Source organism: Drosophila albomicans, chromosome 2R, assembly GCF_009650485.2.
Source record: "Drosophila albomicans strain 15112-1751.03 chromosome 2R, ASM965048v2, whole genome shotgun sequence".
NCBI classification, from domain to species: Eukaryota; Metazoa; Arthropoda; class Insecta; order Diptera; family Drosophilidae; genus Drosophila; species Drosophila albomicans.
In genome coordinates, this window is record NC_047631.2 from 29,784,012 (window position 1) to 29,804,967 (window position 20,956).

The 20,956-nt window shown below is 38.8% G+C and overlaps 2 protein-coding genes across 2 annotated transcripts; one reads left to right on the plus strand and one right to left on the minus strand.

Annotated features, from left to right (window-relative positions):
- LOC117574948 (tetraspanin-3-like) lies at positions 1–6,980 on the minus strand. Its single transcript, XM_034259001.2, has 5 exons — positions 6,863–6,980; positions 731–922; positions 495–665; positions 246–440; positions 1–186 (listed from the first exon to the last, which is right to left on the minus strand). The coding sequence occupies exons 1-5, from the start codon at positions 6,920–6,922 to the stop codon at positions 112–114; spliced, it is 693 nt and encodes a 230-aa protein (XP_034114892.1). The 5' UTR covers positions 6,923–6,980; the 3' UTR covers positions 1–111.
- Positions 6,981–7,224: 244 nt separating this feature from the next.
- On the plus strand, positions 7,225–9,131 carry LOC117574946 (glycogen synthase kinase-3). The gene has a single exon (XM_034259000.2). The coding sequence runs from the start codon at positions 7,464–7,466 to the stop codon at positions 9,051–9,053; it is 1,590 nt and encodes a 529-aa protein (XP_034114891.2). The 5' UTR covers positions 7,225–7,463; the 3' UTR covers positions 9,054–9,131.
- Positions 9,132–20,956: the final 11,825 nt, after the last annotated feature.

Genomic DNA, 20,956 nt, shown 5'->3' on the forward strand with positions numbered 1-20,956 from the left:
TTAGAGTGTCTCTTCTACAATTAGATGGCGTGTGACTTTATTGCAACTTATAATCAGCACACACTTATAACAACACAATAGCAAATACTTTTTCTTCATTGCCATCTCAAGTTAATCGTATCTCATCATTTCTCTGTTGCGCCGCAATTTGTGAGCCAAGTAGCTAGCACATGTGCTGGCAAATAACTACAATTAAAATTATTAATAAAATCTGCTAAAACTCTTTATGAAATTATAAAACTTACAATGAGCGCAGAGACCGCCAGAGTTCCAATCTTGATGGATTCTGTCTTGGAATCCCAAAGATTGATTATTGCATATTGACAACCTTGTTTATATGCTGCATTTTCTTTGCAAACTGCATTCTCGTGGAGACAACAAGCTGACGGAAGTGGATCAGGTCTATAATCCGTGTAGTTCTCAAAGCCACAGCAGTGCAGCTGAAGAAAAGTAAATTAAGACGGAATGATTTTAACAACTTTTTCCACGCTTACATGTTGCTCCATCTTGTCCATTATCATTTTGGATGCATTGTCAGTTCTGTGAGTGTCCCACACAATTTTCAGAATTATATGGAAATAAGAACGTATTTCACTTTGATTTGTCCACACATAAATGGCCACGAACAATTGCATTACGAAAAATAGCATCATGATCATTGAATACTAATAAAACCAAAACATTAATTAATCCATAATAAGATTGAAGAGTTCCTATAGTTGATCCTTACAATGCTGAGTTGGCGTGGCCTTCCACGCAAAGCTCCAACGCAGCCCAATAATGATAGCAACAGGACAACAATGCTCATCACTATCGGTGTAATCACTACTACACCTACAGGCGTATATTTTCTGACATCAGCAAACTCATTCATGTCTTCGACATCGGGAAATGCAATGAACAAGAGCACAAAACAACATATCTGCAAAATAAAAAAAACGTAATCTTATAATACAAGTAGTGAACGAGATTTATAGATTTGAACATTATTAAAGTGGGATTGGTTTTATGTTAATATTTATTTATTATTTCATAAGTTTAATCCTTAATTATTATTGTATTTAGTTTATTTATTAATTTAGTTATTTGAAAATATTCGTCGCGGTCGTCGTTAGCACGTCTTGCTTTTCTCGTCGTCGTCACCAAAGTTATCTTCTAAGTATATTCTATCGACTTCCTTCTCGATCTATACTCCTTCTCAATCGATACTCCTTTCTTCATATCATCGATACTCCTTTCTTCATATCATCGATAGGGGATAGATTGGCGTTGCCAGACCCATTCCCACATTAATAAATTTAATGTCAAGCTATATAATTTGGAAACATATTGAATTAAATTACTTATATGGCAAATTGTGATTCTCTGATTCAAGCTAAAGGTATAGGAAACTGAAACATTCAGTAAAAAAAAATCTGCAAAGTATTTGAGTTCAAAATAGTTTAACATAACAACATAGGAACTTTATTATTAAAATAGTAAGCTTTTGCTTTGCCTTATATTTATTGATTACTATATACTTATATTTAAAACTAAAAAGATGATCGGGAGATGAAAGCGGCAAAGACTCTGCAGTGGCGGCGGACGAAGCTGACGAAACTTATTGAGGGGAGAGTGTGTCTCCTGGAGATGTACTCCCGTAATATCGATACTCGCGTGAGTTATCGAGTTTTGTTGATCACGAGAACTGAAAGGGGTTGCCACAGTACCCCCCTCCTAGAGTTCCAGTTGGGAAAGATACTTTGCTGGGAATCTGATTTGTCGTCCTGATCTTGACACTTTCTCGAGTGTCTGAGCAGTTGGCGCTGTCGTCTGCTCCTGTGTTGGAGGCGGTACGTCTTTGAAGATGTAAGCTGGTTTAAGTCGATCGATGGAAACCTTGTTTTCCTTTGTGTGGCCCTTGAGTGTAAAATATTTGTCGTGTTTTGTTACCACTTCGAAAGGACCCTCGTAGTTTGCTTCCAACGGGGTTTTCACTCGATCCACTCGAACGAAGACGTGGGTACAATGGTTTAGGTCCGGGTGGACAAATTCTTGCGGTGTATGATGGTGCACTGGCTTAGTGGTTGGCAGTTGAGACATGGTTTTTTGAAGAGCCTCGGTGAACTCGGACTCAGTGTGTTTTTGTGTGCTCGGTGCAAAAAATCCACCTGGCACCCGTAGTGTGGTGCCATAAACCATTTCCGCAGGGCTCAGCCCGATGTCGCTTTTGATTGTTGTGCGTAGGCCGAGTAGGATTAGATGCAGGGAACTACTCCAGTTGATTGGATCGACGCATTTTAAAGCAGCTTTTAACGTTCTGTGCCAGCGTTCGATCATACCATTGGCTTGTGGGTGGTACGCCGTCGTCCGCAGGTGCTTAAAACCACAAATTTTGGAAAGCTCTTGGAATAATGTAGACTCGAATTGTCGACCCAGATCGGTTGTGATGTGAAGAGGAATACCGTACTGAGCGAACCAGCCCGATATCAGTGCGTTGGCTACAGATTTTGCTGTGATGTCTACTAAAGGAATTGCTGCGGGCCATCGTGAGAATCGATCGATACACGTGAGGCAGTATCGGTATCCGTTCGATGAAGGCAGCGGGCCGACTATGTCGATATTTATGTGTTCGAAACGGGTGTCGCTGGCGGTGTACTCTCCTAGTGGCGATTTGGTGTGACGTTGGATTTTGGCCTTCTGGCACGGGATACAAGAGCGTACGATTTTAGCGACATCCTTCGCCATGCGGGGCCAAACGTAGTGTTTTCCGACCAACTTGTTTGTTGCCTTAACTCCCGGATGGCTCAGCGAATGTAGGGCCTCAACCACGGTTTGGCGTAGGCATTTGGGCACAAACGGACGTGTATGGTTATTGGCGACGTGGCAGTACAATTGTTTGTTTGAGTCTGCAAGAGACAATTTTGTTAGTGAGATGGGTTTTTCGGCGTCAGACTTGAGTAGCGATTGTAGTTCCGCATCGTTTTCCTGTTCCAGTGCCATCTCGTCGAAGTTTATGTGTTTGATGGCATCGATGCGTGAGAGAAGATCAGCCACGTTGTTTTCTTCTCCAGAGATGTGCCGGATATCGGTGCTGAATTGGCTGATAAAATCCAGTTGCCGAGCGCGTCGAGGTGATGCTTTCTCGCTGTTTTGACTGAAGGCGTACATAAGCGGCTTGTGGTCGGTGAAAATAACGAAATTCCTGCCCTCCAGTGCGTACTTGAAGTGCAAAACGGCCTGATAGATGGCAGTCAGTTCTCTATCGTAGGTGCTGTACTTCTTTTGCGTCGATGTGAATTTCCTGGAGAAGAATCCCAGTGGTTGTGTCTGCCCGTTGATGACTTGATGTACTACGGCTCCCATAGCGTCGTCGGACGCGTCGGTGGTTAGAGTTAATTGTGAGTTTGGTGCCATGTAATTCAACAACGTAGCGTTTGCAAGCTCGTTCTTGCAGGCGGTGAATGCGTAGTCGGCTTCTGTAGACCAAAGTATCGGGGTTTTGTCGTTCTTTTTATTGCCTTGGATCAGCGTCTGGAGTATGTGCTGGTTCTCGGCTGCTCGTGGGATAAACGGCCTATAGAAATTAATCATACCCAGAAACTTTTTTAGGTCTTTAGCGATAAGCGGTTTTTTAAAATGCCGTATGGCTTCCACTTTGGCTTCGGATGGTTTTAAGCCGTGCTGACTGATGTGTCGTGTCCCAGGAATGTAAGTTGTGTCTTACCGAATTGGCACTTCTCAAAGTTTACGGTGAGATGTGCCTTCCGAAGGCGGTCGAGGATTGTGCGGAGGTGCGTCTCGTGCTGCGCCTCGGATTCTGAAGCGATCAAAATGTCGTCGATGTAAGCAAAAACAAAGCGAGGCCTTGTATGACGTTGTTTATGTGACGTTGAAAAGTTTGCGCTGCGTTGCGCAGACCGAACGTCATGAACAAGAATTCGAATAGCCCAAAAGGCGTGATAATTGCTGTTTTGGGAATATCTTGTGGTTCGACAGGAATCTGGTGATATGCTTTTTGCAGGTCGATTTTCGAAAATATCTTCTTACCGTATAAGATGCTCGTTACATCCAGTATGTACGGAATAGGATATCGATCCGGCACGGTTACGTTGTTCAGTGCTCGGTAGTCGCCGCACGGACGCCACTCTCCATTTGCTTTCTTTACCAGGTGCAAAGGGCTGGACCAGTTGCTATTTGAGGGACGGCATATTCCTTTCTCGATGAGGTAGGAGAACTCGGATTGTGCAGCTTTGAGTTTGTCGGGCGCTAGTCGTCGGGCGCGGGCGTGAGTAGGCGGCCCGTTGGTCGAGATGAAGTGCGTTACTTCGGATGTTGCTGGCAGCCGGTTCGAGTTGATCGTTGCGAGATCGCGATATTCGTGAAGCAATGTAGCGTATTGGTTACTCGTGTCGTAGGATAAAACCGCGTTGATTTTACGTTGGGGCGCGTGACATTTTGATTCCAGCAGCGTAGCCCGATCGATGAGTTTGCGTCGTTTCGTATCGACGAGTAAGTCAAAATGTTGAAGAAAGTCGGATCCGATGATAGCGCAGTTGACGTCAGCTATCACGAAAGTCCACACGAAGTTTCGTCGCAATCCCAGTGACAATGCTATGCGTTTTTCTCCATAGGTTTGTATTTTCGTGCCATTGGCGGCGAAAAGAAGCTTTGGAGTGAGCATAGTTTTTGCGTTTTTGCAGGGTGGCATCACTGAAATGTCGGCGCCGGTATCGATGAGAAACTGTGTTTTGGAGAAATTGTCGTTGATGGCGAGGCGGGCAATTGTGTTGTGGTCTTCTTCGAATTTGTCCGCCGAATCCGAAGATTGATTTAGTTTTTTGGTTCGGATGCAAAAGAGCATGGTTGGCGACATTTCTTGGCGGCGTTACCAAATTTGCTGTGGTACCAACACATGTCTCCAGCTATGACGCTGTTGCGATCCGTTTGCAAGCTGTTCTTGCGAGAAAGGTTTCTGGAGAGCGCGTTGATTTGTTGTTCGATGCGGTCTAGACGATCGTCGGAAACGGCGCTGCTGGTTGGCGCCGACTTGGCGTCGATGGTGCGTACCTGATGAAAATCACCGACTTCCATCACTTTATCTGCCAACTTAGCTAAGTTTGCTAGGCTGGCGTCCGATGCTTGCAAGATCGCTTGCACTTGTGTTGGTAAGCGCTGCAGCCACAGTGCTTTCAGAAAAGATTCTTGAACTTTGTTTGCGGCTAGTGCGTTTAACTCGTTGAGCAGTTGCGTGGGGCGCTTGTCACCAAGGTCGGTCTCCGATATTAACTTCTGGATTTTCTTTTGTTCGCTTTCGCAGAAGCGTTCCAGGATGCACGATTTCAAATTTTCGTACTTGCCTGTGCGTGGTTGGTTGACGATGGCGTCGGCAATTCGGGCCAACACCGGTGCTTCGATTGACGCTAGGATTGTGTTAAATTTCGTTTCGTCCGAGGTTATTCCCGCCAGAACGAATTGGTCTTCGATTTGCGATAGCCATAATTCTGGGTGTTCGGGCCAAAACGGCGGTATTTTCACAGCTACACGGTTGATAACTGCGTCAACACCGTGAGTAACGGTATCGTGAAAAACCTCGGCGTCGTCTTGTGGGGCGTCGTTGTTTGCCATTGTAAGCACCAGTACTCGTGTGTATATAGTGATCACGTCGGGGTCACCAATTTGCTTTGCCTTATATTTATTGATTACTATATACTTATATTTAAAACTAAAAAAGATGATCGGGAGATGAAAGCGGCAAAGACTCTGCAGTGGCGGCGGACGAAGCTGACGAAACTTATTGAGGGGAGAGTGTGTCTCCTGGAGATGTACTCCCGTAATATCGATACTCGCGTGAGTTATCGAGTTTTGTTGATCACGAGAACTGAAAGGGGTTGCCACAAGCTCAATAATGCCGAGTAAGGAAAATGATCAAGTTTGTTCCAAATTATGCCGTGTCCCCACAAATTGATATAAAATCGAATAACAAGTGTAATTTTGAAGTTAGTTTCGAATTTTAGTACAGACAATAATAACTATAGATCATTTTCATGATTCCTACAAATTTGGCGATCGGATAAAAATTGTAGAAGTTGAGTTGCTTTAACTGACAATCTAGTATATTTTTTACTCTATGGTATGTTTTCAATAAAGTAATATAATATATCATTGTACCAAATATAACATTTGTGGTATTTTTTGTTTGTGTTTTTGCGGTTCATCATTCATTATTATATTACTTTACTTTATTTACTTGTTTTAATAATACTTTATTGTAATATAAGAAATCATATTTGCAATAGTATATGTTTAGAGAGCAGAAAACAAGTAAAAATAAATGTGATTTGTTAAACTTAAACAGAATAATTTAGCAATACAAAGGCGATGAAATGAACACAGTATATGTAGAGTACACATGATTCACATTATAATAAACCACACGAATCATAAAATCAATTAATTATGACTCCAATATAACATATGTATGTACATGTCGTATATTTTATAAAGTACCAGAAATGAAATGAAAAATGATATCTCTATTTTATATAGTTTAAGATATCTAGGTGTTCGTAAAGTTATTTTTCTGTTGATACTCGTCAAGGTTAAAATATTTCCTCCCATATGAGAAGCTGGTTTAAAAATAGAATGAGTCACAAAGAACAATTCAATTCATACTCAAATTTTAGTCACAAATAAATGTTTTATATACATATGTATTTCATAAATATTTCACAATCACATATTACAAGTAATTCAATGAGTCATTTGTATTGTATTTTACACTCATATTTAAATTCAAAATTTAAGGAAATATTTATCCGTTATAACACATATCGCACAATTCTAACACATAGTAAAACGAATACATTTTTAAAAGATTTACCATGCATAATAAGTTGAATAGAAGGAGTAAAAACTTGATAATTTCAGCGCGACAACCCATCTTTTTTTTTCCTTTTTAATAGCGAATATTTAAAATGTTAATCTGTGCACTTCGACGATCGGTTCTTGACTGCTCTCAGCTACTGAATTCAGCAGCTAGCTAAGTTTGCACCCACATAATGTAATATAACTTCGCATAATGCATAATGTGTAATCATCGATGATTGATTAGTTGCAAAATGGATCATATAAATAACTTCTCATTATATTTCATTTAAAAAAAGAGCCCGCACAATGTGACCAAATTTTAAAATCAGTGTTGAAGCACGTTTTGTTTTTTATTTCAAATTGAACTGGTTCAAAAGTACAATTTGACAGGTAAACGTAAAGCGTTGCAAAGTAATCGAAAAAATAAAATAGCCTCGTTGAAATTTTCCAAATAAAATAGAATTGAATGAACACTTATGTCTTCAACGGTTAATAAGTTATTCTTATCCCATCAATTAGGCCCATAACATTTCACTTTTATAGAAAATAGAGCACAAAAAACCAACTACAAATCCCAAAAGCAATAAACCTCTCAAATTACAAGAAATCAAGAAATGGCGGCCAAGGCCTCGAGTAACAAGGTTACCACGGTTGTGGCCACAATTGGCTTTGGTCCGGACACGATGACAGAGATCAGTTATGTGGACACCAAGGTGATTGGCAATGGGAGCTTCGGTGTTGTCTTCCAGGCCAAACTGTTGCCCAACAACGAACTGATTGCCATCAAAAAAGTGCTACAAGATCGTCGCTTCAAGAATCGGGAACTTCAGATAATGCGAAAGCTGAAACATCAGAATATCATCACGCTTCGGTATTTCTTCTATTCGAGTGGAGAGAAGCGGGAAGAAGTCTTTCTCAATCTGGTTATGGATTATATGCCTGAAACGTTGTACAAAGTGGAGCGACAATATGCGAGAGCGAAGCAAACGTTGCCAGTTAACTATATCAGACTTTATATGTATCAAATGTTTCGCAGTCTGGCATTTATGCACAGCTACGGGTTTTGTCATCGCGACATTAAGCCACAGAATATGTTGTTGGATTCGGAGACGGGGATCTTCAAGTTGTGTGACTTTGGCAGTGCCAAGCAATTGGTGCTGGGCGAAACAAATGTTTCGTACATCTGTTCGCGATACTATCGATCGCCTGAGTTGATCTTTGGCGCCACACAATACACCACCAAGATTGACATGTGGAGCGCCGGTTGTGTGTTGGCCGAGCTGCTGTTGGGTCAACTCATCTTTCCCGGCGACTCGGGCGTGGATCAAATTGTCGAGATAGTCAAGGTGATGGGCACTCCGACATCCGAGCAACTGCACAACATGAATCCAAACTACAAGCAGTTGCAGCTGCCACAATTGAAGCCACATCCGTGGAGCAAAGTCTTCCGCATTAAAACACCTCCCGAAGCCATCGATCTGGTGTCCAAGCTGCTCATCTATTCCCCCAACGAACGCATCTCCCCCTTGCAAGCTTGTGCCCACTCCTTCTTCGATGAGCTGCGCAACGAACCGAATCAACAGCTGCCCAGTGGACGCACAATGCCGCCGCTCTTCAATTTCTCCGACTACGAGAGGACCATCGAACCCAAGCTGATGTCCGTGCTAATGCCCAGCTCTACTAGCGAGAATGCTCTGCCCTCGAGTGCCTCAGGGCATCGAAATGCCGCTGGCGAGGACAGCAACACGAGCAGCGTGAGCACGGCCAGACCTCAGCTCAAGCAACCGACGCAACTACGAAAGGAACTGGAAAGTGGACGTGGACAAAAGTCGCCAGTGGTGGCTTTTAATAGCGCCACACGACGTGAGATGGGCAACGGTGATCATGTGGAAGCGGTGTGCTTCGATTGCGATGCTTCCACACCCGAGACCGATGACGATGATGATGACAACACCGAGGAGGCTGTGGATGATGAACGTCAGTTGGTGATGCACAACAACAACAATAGTGCAGACAGTCCGCTGTCCAGCGATGAGCACGATGATCGACGAGGAGTTGACGTTGATGACGACGACGACGACGACGATCTCGACGATGATGATGATGATGATGATGTAGATGTCGATGACAACGACGATGATGACGACGAGAGCGATGCTGATGACAACGACGACGACGTTGTTGAGGCTAATGAAGTGCGCTAAGTATTGTTGTTAATTTTTCTGCCACAAAACGCGCAACAATTAATGAAAGCAATAAAAATTTAAGGTACATACAATATATATTGAAATCTAGGCTCGTAAATCCTTGCACCCAGATGTAGTAGAAGGGGAGCTAAAGAGAAAACAAAAATAAATGAACTGAACGCACATTTGGTCACATAATTTATAAGGCGAAATGTCGCCACATTAAACAAAAGAGCCGCCAGACACTCGAAATGGACATGAAAACGCCCAAAAGTATGCTTAATTATTAAAATGCCGCCACATTTAGCCGCTGAAGTGCTGTGCTGCAAAGGGTGGCGCCACGCCACGCCATGCCACGCCGCGTCGATGTCCGGTTTCCTTCTGGCCTCTAAAAATAAATTTTCGCGTTTTATAGCAACAAAAACAACAACGACGGCGACGACGACAGGAAGAAGCCGAATTAGAGCAGCTACAAAATAACACGCACACATGTCCTGCTGTCGGCATCAGCTCACATTTCCTGCCACATCTAACATTTGCAGTCCACCCTCTGCCTCTGTGTGTGTGTGTGTGTGTGTGTGTGTGTGTGTGTGTGTGTGTTAATGTGGTAAAATGAATTTTCAGTTTCATTAGTTAAATTGAATAATGGAAAACTTTGCTCGCCACATTTGCCAGGCTAGTTGCCCTTGTCGTTGTCGTTGCTGTTGTTGTTGTTGTTGATTGCCTTGCCTTGGTCTGCCAACGAAAGTTACACTTCCTCTACACACACACACATACACAGTCACTCGCACACACGCACAACATAACAACAACAAGGATCAGCAGCAAAGGCAATAAAGCAAATTTATGCAAACGATAAATTTCGTGAGAGAAAATGTTTGTTTTGTTTTCACCAGCTCGCCTTCGCTTGTGCCCTTGTTGTTTCTGTTGCTGTTGCTTTTGTTGTTATTGCCCACTGTATGTGTGGCAGTGTTGTAAAAGGCGCTAAGCAACACTTCTAAAGTGCTGCGTGCATACGAAATATAACTTAAAACTCAACTCCAACTACTTTAAGCCTCAGCCAAATATATTTACAATGGCAAACAAATGAAGTGCAAAATTAACTAAATAAATTACTGCAGAATAATTTCATTTACAAATTTTATTTTTGCCAATAAAATGACAACAAACATGTAATACATTTTAATTGATTAGCCAAAATTCAATTAAATCAAATGGAACTTAGATAGGCTGAACAGAGTTTAAAAGCTCAGACATAAAATGAACAATTAATGAAGAGAATGAATTTTGTGTGCAATAAAGCTTATGGGCATGAATTCAATAATCATTTGAGGCCGTAAAGTTGACAAAGAAATTATTTATTTATTATCAGATAATGAGAAAATAACAAAAGTCCATAAGGAAGTTGTTGAAGATTCTTCTTTATAGAACAAATATAATGCAATACAACAAAATTGAATATAAGATAAATATATTCTTGCATGAAAGAATATAATAAACTGACAACTGACAATTCCAAACACTTTTGAATATTATTATTCAATGAAAATACGAACTTAATAAATTTAATAGTCGCATCCAAATGGAAAATAAGAAAACAAAATAGTTTAATCAAAATTTCTTTATAATTTTTAAAAACAAACTTTGTTTAATTATGCTGAATACTAAATGCTGTAGTGCTGAATTATTTTCCAAAATTAATAAAATTAAAATGACTTTTGAACGAAATTACTGAATAATTTTGATAAATAAATACGTTTTAAAGACACTGAAAACCTAAAAAGTTAACTTATAAAATCGATATATAAAAATTCTGTGTTATTTTCTCCAAAAATAAATATAATTAAAATGACTATTAAAATGTTATAAGATATAAAATAAAGTTCAATAAGATTGCAGAATAATTTTGTAAAATAAATACGCTTTATGGACACTGAAAATCGAAAGAGATAAAATAAAAAAAACTTTCATTAGAATGCTGAATAATTTTTCAAAATAAATAAATGAAATAGTCCTTAAATTTGTTAAAGCACATGTGAATGCCTAATGCACATATAATCCTACCTCTTTCTCTATAAACTATTTCCTTTGCAGCTCTTGCTTTTAAGTGCCCGAAGGTATCATTTAATTTTAGGGAAATGCTAATGTGTTTAATCAAGCAATATCTGATTTGACGAGTTCATCTACTTCGAGTTGGTAAACACACATATTTAACAAGTGCGAGTAACTTTTCTTTTTATTTTTGGTTTTGTTTGAGTGCCAAAAACCCAAAAGCGAAACAACAACAACAAGAAGGAGGAGAACGCTTCAAGGGCAGCCAGCACCATAATAAACACACCAAATTGTGCTGTGTGTTTGACAGAGTTAGTAAGAGTAAAGAATGAGATAGAGAGAGTGAGTGTGTGTGTGTGTGTGTGTGGGTGGGTGCTCGGGGTATGTATGTTTAGGAGCCGTAGAAAACCTTTGACTGAATTGAGATTACGGTATGCTACACTCTATACAAGAGCAACTCACGGAGCCATGACTTTTAGCTGAGGTGTGGCAAAACAGTCGACACCAGAAGCAGAGCCTGAAGCAATGGCATAACCATCCCCAGCTGGCAGCTAAACCTAAAGCTCAGGCTGTAGCACCCAAAGCAATGAAACATTTTTCGGCAACAACAGCCATTTGGGGGAGAGCTGTAACTTGCAGGCATTTTACGGCCTTTTGGCCACGAGCAGCAGAGTGGGAGTGGGAGGAAGAGAGTGAGGGGGAAGGCAGAAGGTGTAGCTGGGTGTTCGGTGTCTGTCTCTCTACTGATTTCAATGGCTACTAACAAGCATTCGCCCAAGGTGAATGCGGTTAAAGTGTTTTTAGTTAAAGCATTGGGGCCAAACATTTGCATAAACGCCGCTGCTTCTTTTCCTCCCTTCGCCCCGCAGGCAAACACACAGATAGACAGACAAACAAACAAACACAGCCAGCAGAGTGAGATAGTTATAGAAAGAGAGAAAGAGAGAGAGAGATACCAGTTAGATGTAGATATAGATATCGCAGCTCAGCGCAACGATGTTGCAACAACTGTCTGTCGAGTGCTACCCGAAATTATTTTATTTCCGTTTCCGGGCACACGCACACACTTGTAGCTGCTGCTGCTGATGTTGCTGATGTTGCTGCTGTTGTAGCCGACGAGTGCAAAGTGCGCCTGCGGTTGCTACCTTTCTGCACACTGATAAATTTTCACTAAATGCAATTTTAATGGGCTTTGTACTGTGTGTGTGGTAGCAGAGAGAGGGATAATGGGGGAGGGAAACACCCAACAACATTCGCTGGTGGTCTCTGCCAGAGATGAACACTACTTAAACTTGCCACGAGACTAGTTACAATTCCAAATGAATTGCAAATTAACAGCCGAAACGTGTTACGAATTTGCCCAAACACAAAACTGCAAAAACTAATTGCCAAACACGAATATAAATAGGCATAACTTTTGATCAAGAGTTGCAAACAATTTAATATGTTTTACTACAGCAAATATTTGTTTAACTTTATGGAACTATCGTTCAAACTATCACTGAATGAAACTATTTAAATCTGGTGAATTTCAATTTAAATTTATTGATCTAAATTCAAATAACAGAATTGAAATTTAAACTGAATCATTTATATATTTAGCTATTTTAAATTGTTTTCTAAATTTTCCTATCAAAATGAATGTAAATAAATACAAAATATATATATCTGTTTTAAATTATAAATGGAAACAAAATAATTGCTTTTTAAAAATAAAGATTTTTATATATTTATCTATTTTAAATTGTTTTCTTAATTTTCAAAGCCAAATTAATCTAAATACATACAAACGAATTGCAATTTAAATTATATTATTTATATATTTATCTGTTTTAAATTGTTTTCTAACATTCCTAAACAAACTGAATATTAAAGCATTACTTTCAAAATGATTTAAGCAATTGAAAGAATATGAATAGTAATAAAATACAATTTAAATTAAAAGCTTTTACATAAAGTTAAAATTTAATTTTTGTCTACAAATTTAATATCTATGTTATACTAGTAAGCAAAGCATTATTTAAATTAAAATAAACACTAAATGAATGAATAATAAATTACAAATTAGGTAAGCTTAGAGAACTTAACTTAAATTAGAAATAGTTTTGTAGTGTTCGCTAACAAATTATCAAATAAAATATTAATAATTTGTATAAGTAAAGAATTCCAAAAAATATAAAATGAATTTTGTAAACAAGTTTTATTTATTTTGGATATAATTAAAGTTAATACTAACGTATTTCTGAAGTCCTAGATACAAAAGCCTTTGGATTACTTTTAAAATACAAAAATATAGAAAAATAACCTTTAAGAATAGTTTGAAAATATTCATATTTTTCTATAGCACAGCAAGTTAGAATTATATATGACTTACATCATTCAATCTTAACTTCATTATTTTACAAAATGAAGCTTAAATCACATAACCAAAATTTAAAGATTTGCTAAAAGCAATTGCGTTAATCATACTCGTAGCAAACAACAAGCAGCTAAATTTGATATTTACTCTCTCAGCCAGTTGCGTATTAATAATATAATTAGAAATCGAAGTGAAATCAAGATGCAATTACAATACACGATGCAATAGAACACAAACTGCAATACAAAGGTCATTGATTTACGTAATTGATATGGTTAGTAATTTGAGTAATGTATAGTGTAAAATAATTATCAAACATTCCGCTATTGCTCATCTCTGTACATCGAGTTGAAATTGTATTTGTTGCTTTTGTGGCAAGGTCCGTTTTGAGGTAGAAGTGTAGAGAGTGCAGAGAGTGCAGCAGGCATGGGGCAAGAGGCAAGAGGCATGAGGCAGTTGTGATGATGGTTTTGAGTTGATGGTTTGGGGCAAGGCATCCTGTGGTTTGTCCAAATAAAGCAGTTTCAGTTAGTTATGCGCAGCTTGTGGTTTTGCTTTGACTATTTTCAAATGCAGGCAAAAGGACAAAACGTGAGGAATGCGGCAAAACACAGGCAAAAGGATGCAAAAGGAGAAAGAGAGTGAAGGCGACTTCTACTATGTAAATGCCAGACACACTAATTAGGAAATTGTGCGCTTTAATATAGTCCAGAGGAGCCCACATAAATTCGTTATTGAATTTACACGAGGTCCCCAAAGAAAGAGTTGGAGTGGAAAAAAAAACTGTAGAAGAAGAGGAAGAAGAAAAGGACATTTGCTAGTTTCTGTTGGCGCAAAATGTTTTAGCTGGCTGTGGCAGAAGCGTCAACATGTGAAATGAAATCAACGACGACCGCATGTTGGCCATTTATGCACTTGAACTTTATCAAAAGCGCAAAGTTTCCGCAAAATTGAAGTTTTAATTGGATTCTCGATTCAATTAACAGATTTGTCAGCATGTAACAGTTTTATGACGCTTACAGCAGTGGCAACAACAGCAGTAGAGTAAAAGCTGGAGCAAAACTGTGTGGCATCGTCTTTTTTTTTTTTGCTTGGTGGGCGTGTCAGTGCGCCTTCAATTGGTTTGGTTTGGTTTTGCACTTACCTTGTGCGCATTTCAAGCTCTGAATGAGAATTTATTGAAATTGATTTGCCATTTTAATGGAATTACTGCGCCAAGTCGTAGCATTTGCACGCTCGACGTTTAATTGAAATCTTTTAATTAGTTTGATTTTCCAATCAAGTGCCCCAGCGAGCCCAAGAAATAGATAGAGATGGAGATTGGGTGAGAGAGTGGGAGAGAGAGTTAGAGCTTGTCGCTGCCTCATCAATTGCACTCACACACACACACACACACACACTCCCAGCTGAGTTGTGCGGTCTTGTGCTAACTCATTGTCTAAAACGTTAAGCGAAACCCAATTAGTTGCAATGCCTTGGAGTACGATTCCCTTCAGCTCTACTATATTCCCTTCAACATCCATTATGTTCTTGAGCGCACGTCGATTGTCTGTCGATTACAAATTCTGGCATATCCCCGCCCTGCCCCCCTCCTCCTTGCCACACCCCCCGAAGGCAAGTGACTGACGCCACTTCGAGTGGTGCCACGCAACCCGCAATGTATGCAAAAGCAACTGCTGCTTGCCCTTCCTTATATCTCCTCCTCTTCCTGCTCTTCCTCCTCCTTGGATCGTTGCGCAACATAATCATTATCCTTGGCTTAACTGGAGTGGCGCTGCCAGGGCGCTACCGAAAGGATTTCGCCTATTGATACCGAGCCAAAGTGAAAGCCAAATCCACATAATATCAATTTGCTTTCAACGAACGCTTTTCCCCCCACGGCGCACCGCAGTAAACGACGTCAGACAGCTGACGCCGTTACGTTTCCCCTGTAACCGTATCATCATCGTGAATCCGTTGCCCAATGTATCTAAATATATATCCCCTGTTCTCCCTTCCTTCCCTTTGGGGTGTGAAATCTGAGCAATTTCCACAGTCAAGCAGCGAAAAAGAAGTGACTTAAGAACAACCAAACAGAGACAAGCGAAACAAGACGTCTTAAGGTGCCTTGGTAATTGGCGAACTTCCTGCTACGAATTCAAGCAAATTTAAGGTAAAAGAAATTGGCTAATATATCAATTAAATAAGACCAGTTAAAGCAGCTGCAAAGCTTGTAAATCAAAGCAAAGAAATCGCATTAAGTAGGCTAAATAAAAGTACTTTAAACAATTGGTATGAAATTCAAATTCAAACAACAAAAATATGTTACGAATTTGATATCTGAACATAATAAAAGAAAATCTTAATTCAGATATGATGATTTTGTTGTATGATTTTATTTTGCTAAAAAGCATATTGACTTCAATTGATAATGTTAATGTTTTATTATTAACTTTATAGTTACAAAAAATATTTTCTTTACACAGAAATAAAACGTGCTAAAATTAAGAATGCAAACTTGAATCAATATTGTTTGTAAGTCAACATATAACAAAGTAGGTTTATTCTTAAATCAAGATTTCTTCAATCTAGATGTTTTCTCTCTGTGTAATTTTTGCACAGATTGGAAAAATCTAGATTGAAAAGTAGGTTGCAAATCTTGATTTAAGATTTTGCCTTCTTTGTTCAATTTTGAGATATTTTCATTCTTGAGGCAGATTATAATCTTGAATTTCAAGATTAGTCATTTTAGCTTTTTTGTATAATTTCGATCTTCATTTAAAAATAAACCTTCTTGGTTCAATTTATTCATTATACAATCTTAATTCAAGATTTTATTCTTGATCTTCTCGCGTTTTTATGCTCTGAATACAAAAACAAGTGATGTAAAATGCTTAATTTTGTTTTATTAAAAAAAGTAAAATACATTTTAAAGTGTAGCTTCAAATGAAAATATTTCTAATATAATACTTTGTTTATATGTTTTTCCTCAACTCTCTAGAACTCATTGAATCTCTTCTCACCCATCTGTGAAGTATTTTCATTTCTTCTGCTGATTAACAAGAAGATTTCGCACATTTTCGTATCTCATCTATTCATATTAAGCATTTAAAACAACTTCTAACTTCGTTTGCTTAACTTCTACAGCGACTCAAGAAGTATTTTCATGCATGTTCCCATAATAATTTTCATGTCGAGGTCCTGCAACTACTTTCTCCAGAAAAACTTTCGCCACACTTCTATGCAAATGAAGCCCCCAAAAAACATTTAACTTGTAGTCGTTACCCACTCTCGGGCCACTTAGAACTATCCATAATTTACATTAGCTCAACGCAAGCAGCCCAAGTTGTTGAGGCTGCCTCAAGGCAACAAGAGAAGACCCAAAAAAATATATATGAGAGCGAAAAGAAAATACAACAAACCCGCTGACAAATCCATTATAAGCTTATGCCAAAAGCGCAGTGTAAACTTTTCACACGAATTGCCAGTCTCAGTTTTCAGTTATTCCACTTGCAGCGCATCAGACAACGCGGAGCAATTATTTTAAATGCGAAGTCGACGCCGCCGCCAAACACAAACTAAGCAGACAAACAGAGAGAAGAGCAGAGAGAAGAACTCTGACTCAGAGCAGCTGTCTGCCATGTGGCCCATCCTGGCCAGAAATTCGGACTGGAGTTGGCTAAAGTCAAAGCCAAATCCGTTGCCATTTCCCCTTTTGCTCGCGTTGAAAGTCGCGACGTACGTGCATAATTAATTCAGTGCATAAATTCAAGACGCTGCTTCGTCGCTGTCGTCAGAGAAAGAGATGGAGCAAGAGACACAGAAAGAGAGAGAGAGAGGGGAGAGGAAGTGAGCAAGAGTGAGGCTGGTCTATGAAATTATAAACTTTATCCTTTAACACGTCGCCAACTTGAAATGCCAAGCGACTGCATAACTGCACATGGCTTTAAATAAATTATGAAGCCAAATGATTCCGCAAATGATTCTTCTCCACAAAACATAAATTGAATCATGAGATCATTTTTCAGTTCTACTAGTATTCTAAATAATATATATCTGCGGAATCTGGAATCAAATAAAAATAATCTATACAAGCCCAATATCAAACAACTTTTGCACTTTGCCTTTTCATTACAACACAAATATAAAAAGTTATTAACTTCAGGAGTGAACGAAGAATAAATACTCTGGCCAGTAAAAGTAGAATTTAAATAAGGTTAACATCTTTGAGGATGTCATTTCTTATGACAGAAATAAGTATATTACAGCTAACGATCAAAAAAATAAGAGGGATATTTATTATTTCAATCAAAACAAGTTTTAGTTTGAAATACAAAGCATTTAAGTAATTTGTTTGACAATCATTTTTTTGATTTTCTTTATATTTATTTTAAATGTAGCAAATATTTATTTAGTTCAATCACATCTAGTTATATTTGACAATAAAGTTGAGATGTTTTGGACAATATTTTGTTTAGTATTTTAAATATTTCTATAATAAATTCATCGTTTTTTTATTAAAATGATTTAAGTTATATAGTATTGTGTGATAATAGTTCTAAATAATATTAGCTTTTACCTTAAACTTTATTTGATTGAAATAAAAATTCTTTTAAAATAAATTGTCTTTCATTTCTAATAAATTGCTTGCTATATCAAGTAACAATATATAACTCAATTCATATATATATTTTTACTTGATGAAGTAAACAATTTATTATGAAAGATTTGTTATTTCAAAGTTGAAACATTATAACAATTTTTTATGCAAGAATCGTATTTAATATATTTCTATTACTATCTCCAATAAACCGAAAGGTTAACGTAATACTATATTTAATATCCTTGTAAAGCATCAAAGGTTACGTCGATGCACGACAGACATATGCTTATCTATGCTCCACAAGTATCCTATCAAAGGACACACTCTCATATGCAGACATTGATTGCATAACTATAGTTATGTATGTCTGCCATGGCAATCAAGCAACGCCTTCAACTTGCTGCAGAGTATCGCAAAATAGATGGAAAAAAATGAAAGAAAATGGCAGTGAAATGGTGTTAAAAATGATGCTAGCTGCTGTCGCCAGTTGCCATATCATTTAGTTGCCTTGTTCCAGCTATAGACTGCTTGTTCCTCCCCCCTTCTCTTGCTGCTCCACTTGCTCTTGGCTGGTCTGTTGGCATATTCGTTTTCATTCTCATTCCTGGCATTCAAGTGCTTTTGCTCTTTGCATTTTCGCATTGTCAGCAGACGGCGTCGTAGTCGTCTATATCCTTTGATGCCAGGCCTCAACTCGAAGACTGAGGCACCCAGCTGCCTGGCTTTGGTAATTGAAAACGCAAGTTTATTTCGCACTTCTCGAGTGGCGACTGGATTGAGAGCTGCAGCGGGATGGCGAAGAGGGGGGCGGGGAGAAGACGATAACTGGTTAGCAGCGCCATTGTCGCCCACTTATTGTATTAAGCTGATTTTTCGGCAAGTTTGTAATTAGTAAAGTTTTGATTGTGCTCGCACCGAGTTTTCTTTCTCATATTTTCTCTCATATTTTCACTTTGGCTTTTAATTGATTTCCAGTCCATGGAAATTAACATAAGCTGCCAGCGCAAAAACTCCAAGGAGCAACAACAGCACATGGCAACAGCACTTTGCATAAATACGCACCTCGTTGCAACTCGAGTTGCAGCAACAACAGCAACAACAACAACCGTAGACTGGGAGGCTATCAAAAGCCGCTTTGCAGCTCATTGACAGTCCGAGAAGCAACTGAAAAGTGGTCGACGTTCTTCTCTCACATGTGGCGCCGGCACACGGAAGTGCATAAAATTTGCAAAGTTCGTTGTGTGTAAGTAGCTTAGGGACAGCTGCCCCCTCCCACTTCCCACCTGAAAAAAGAACAACCAAAGACTTCACTTCATTGATCGAGTTGCAACTATTCAAAATTTGTTCAGGCGCAAGACGATAACCAGCAAAACTACAGCGTCAAGTATACGACGTGTAGTTTTTTGTCTGTCTGACATTTACAGTACATTAAAAACATTAACAAAGCTTGGGCGCAGCTCTTAAGTATTTTATGAAGAGCTCACATAACTTGTAACTTGTTTTAAATATTTTGAAATTTTACCAAACATTACCTTAATTTTTATTTATTTAATTTACTTACCTTCTGTTTAACTTTCTTTTATCAATTCTTAAGAGACAACTTCAGTTAATCTTAAATATAATTGAAATATTAAAATTGTGTATTAAATTGCAATTGCAAATTATTAAATAAGAATGAAAATTTATATAATTGAAAAATCAACAAAAGTTTTAATTCTAGAATGTTTAAAAACTTGTCAGATGTAAGAAAATTATTGTAAAGATATTTGAATTATTTCAAAGCATATACATTTTCAAATATTTTAATACGTTTAATATAATATTCAAAATTAATACATTAAAATTAGTACTGTTTTTTAAATTTTACATTTTGAACCACTGTGCGCTGATAAAAAATATGACACCGCTCTAAAAGCAACGCGCTAACAAAATGCTTTACACACTCGTCCAACACTTCCCCTCACTCCCACCATTTCCATCTCTCTGTTTATATCGAGTTGCAATTGTCGTAGTCACGTTAGGATCAAATACAACAACTTCACAAACAAAGCACAAAAAAATGGAACTCTAAAAACATGCAAGCTACACGTAGAGGATTCAATGCGCATAGAGAAAGGGTGTAAAAGGTGAGGAGGGGGGAGCTATGTATTCATATCCTGATGCCCCAGCATCCGGTGCCATGTGACTAGGTACACAAATGAAGCTCTGCAGGCGGCACAAAATTGTTGAAGCTACTGCTGCTGCTGCTGCTATTGTTGTTGTTGTTGTTGTTGCTGTTGTCACTGTTGTGGGCATCAGGTGTTTGCCAGTTTGTCAGTGGTCCGTTGATTGATTTCGCCCAGCTGCAAAACAAACTAATAAGCGACACGCCAGACACTGGCGACAGTTCAGCTTTATTTTCTGTCCATTTCTTTTTTTGTTCTCCTTTCTTTGTATTGATGTGCAACAGTGCGTAGGTGCTTGCAACTGCTGCATGGCACATATGCTACACACACACACACACATACACACAAACTGCATGTGTGTATGCGCACCTTAAGCGCACAACAATGCTGCTTGTATGCATGAGCAGTTCGCAAGCTGGATCAAAAGTTGATGTGGCGCACACATTTGGCAAAGGTTCACACGTTCTTATGCCAAATAAAACACTAATATATTTGTCGAATGTGCGCCCAATTTAAGCGACAGCTTTAACGCATACAGAAGTGCTAATCAAAGAGATGGAAATGAACGCACTGTGATTCGTTTTCAAAAATAACGTATACGTTAAGTTGGCGCCATCTGTTGTTACATAGAAGTACTGTCTACAAACACTCTCTGCTGCTAAGCAGTGCAACGCACAAGCAGTGCACACAATTGCTTCGCATTGCAAGCTGACTGCTATAGCGAGTAAGATGGCGTATTTGAAGGCATGTTATCAGAAGTTGC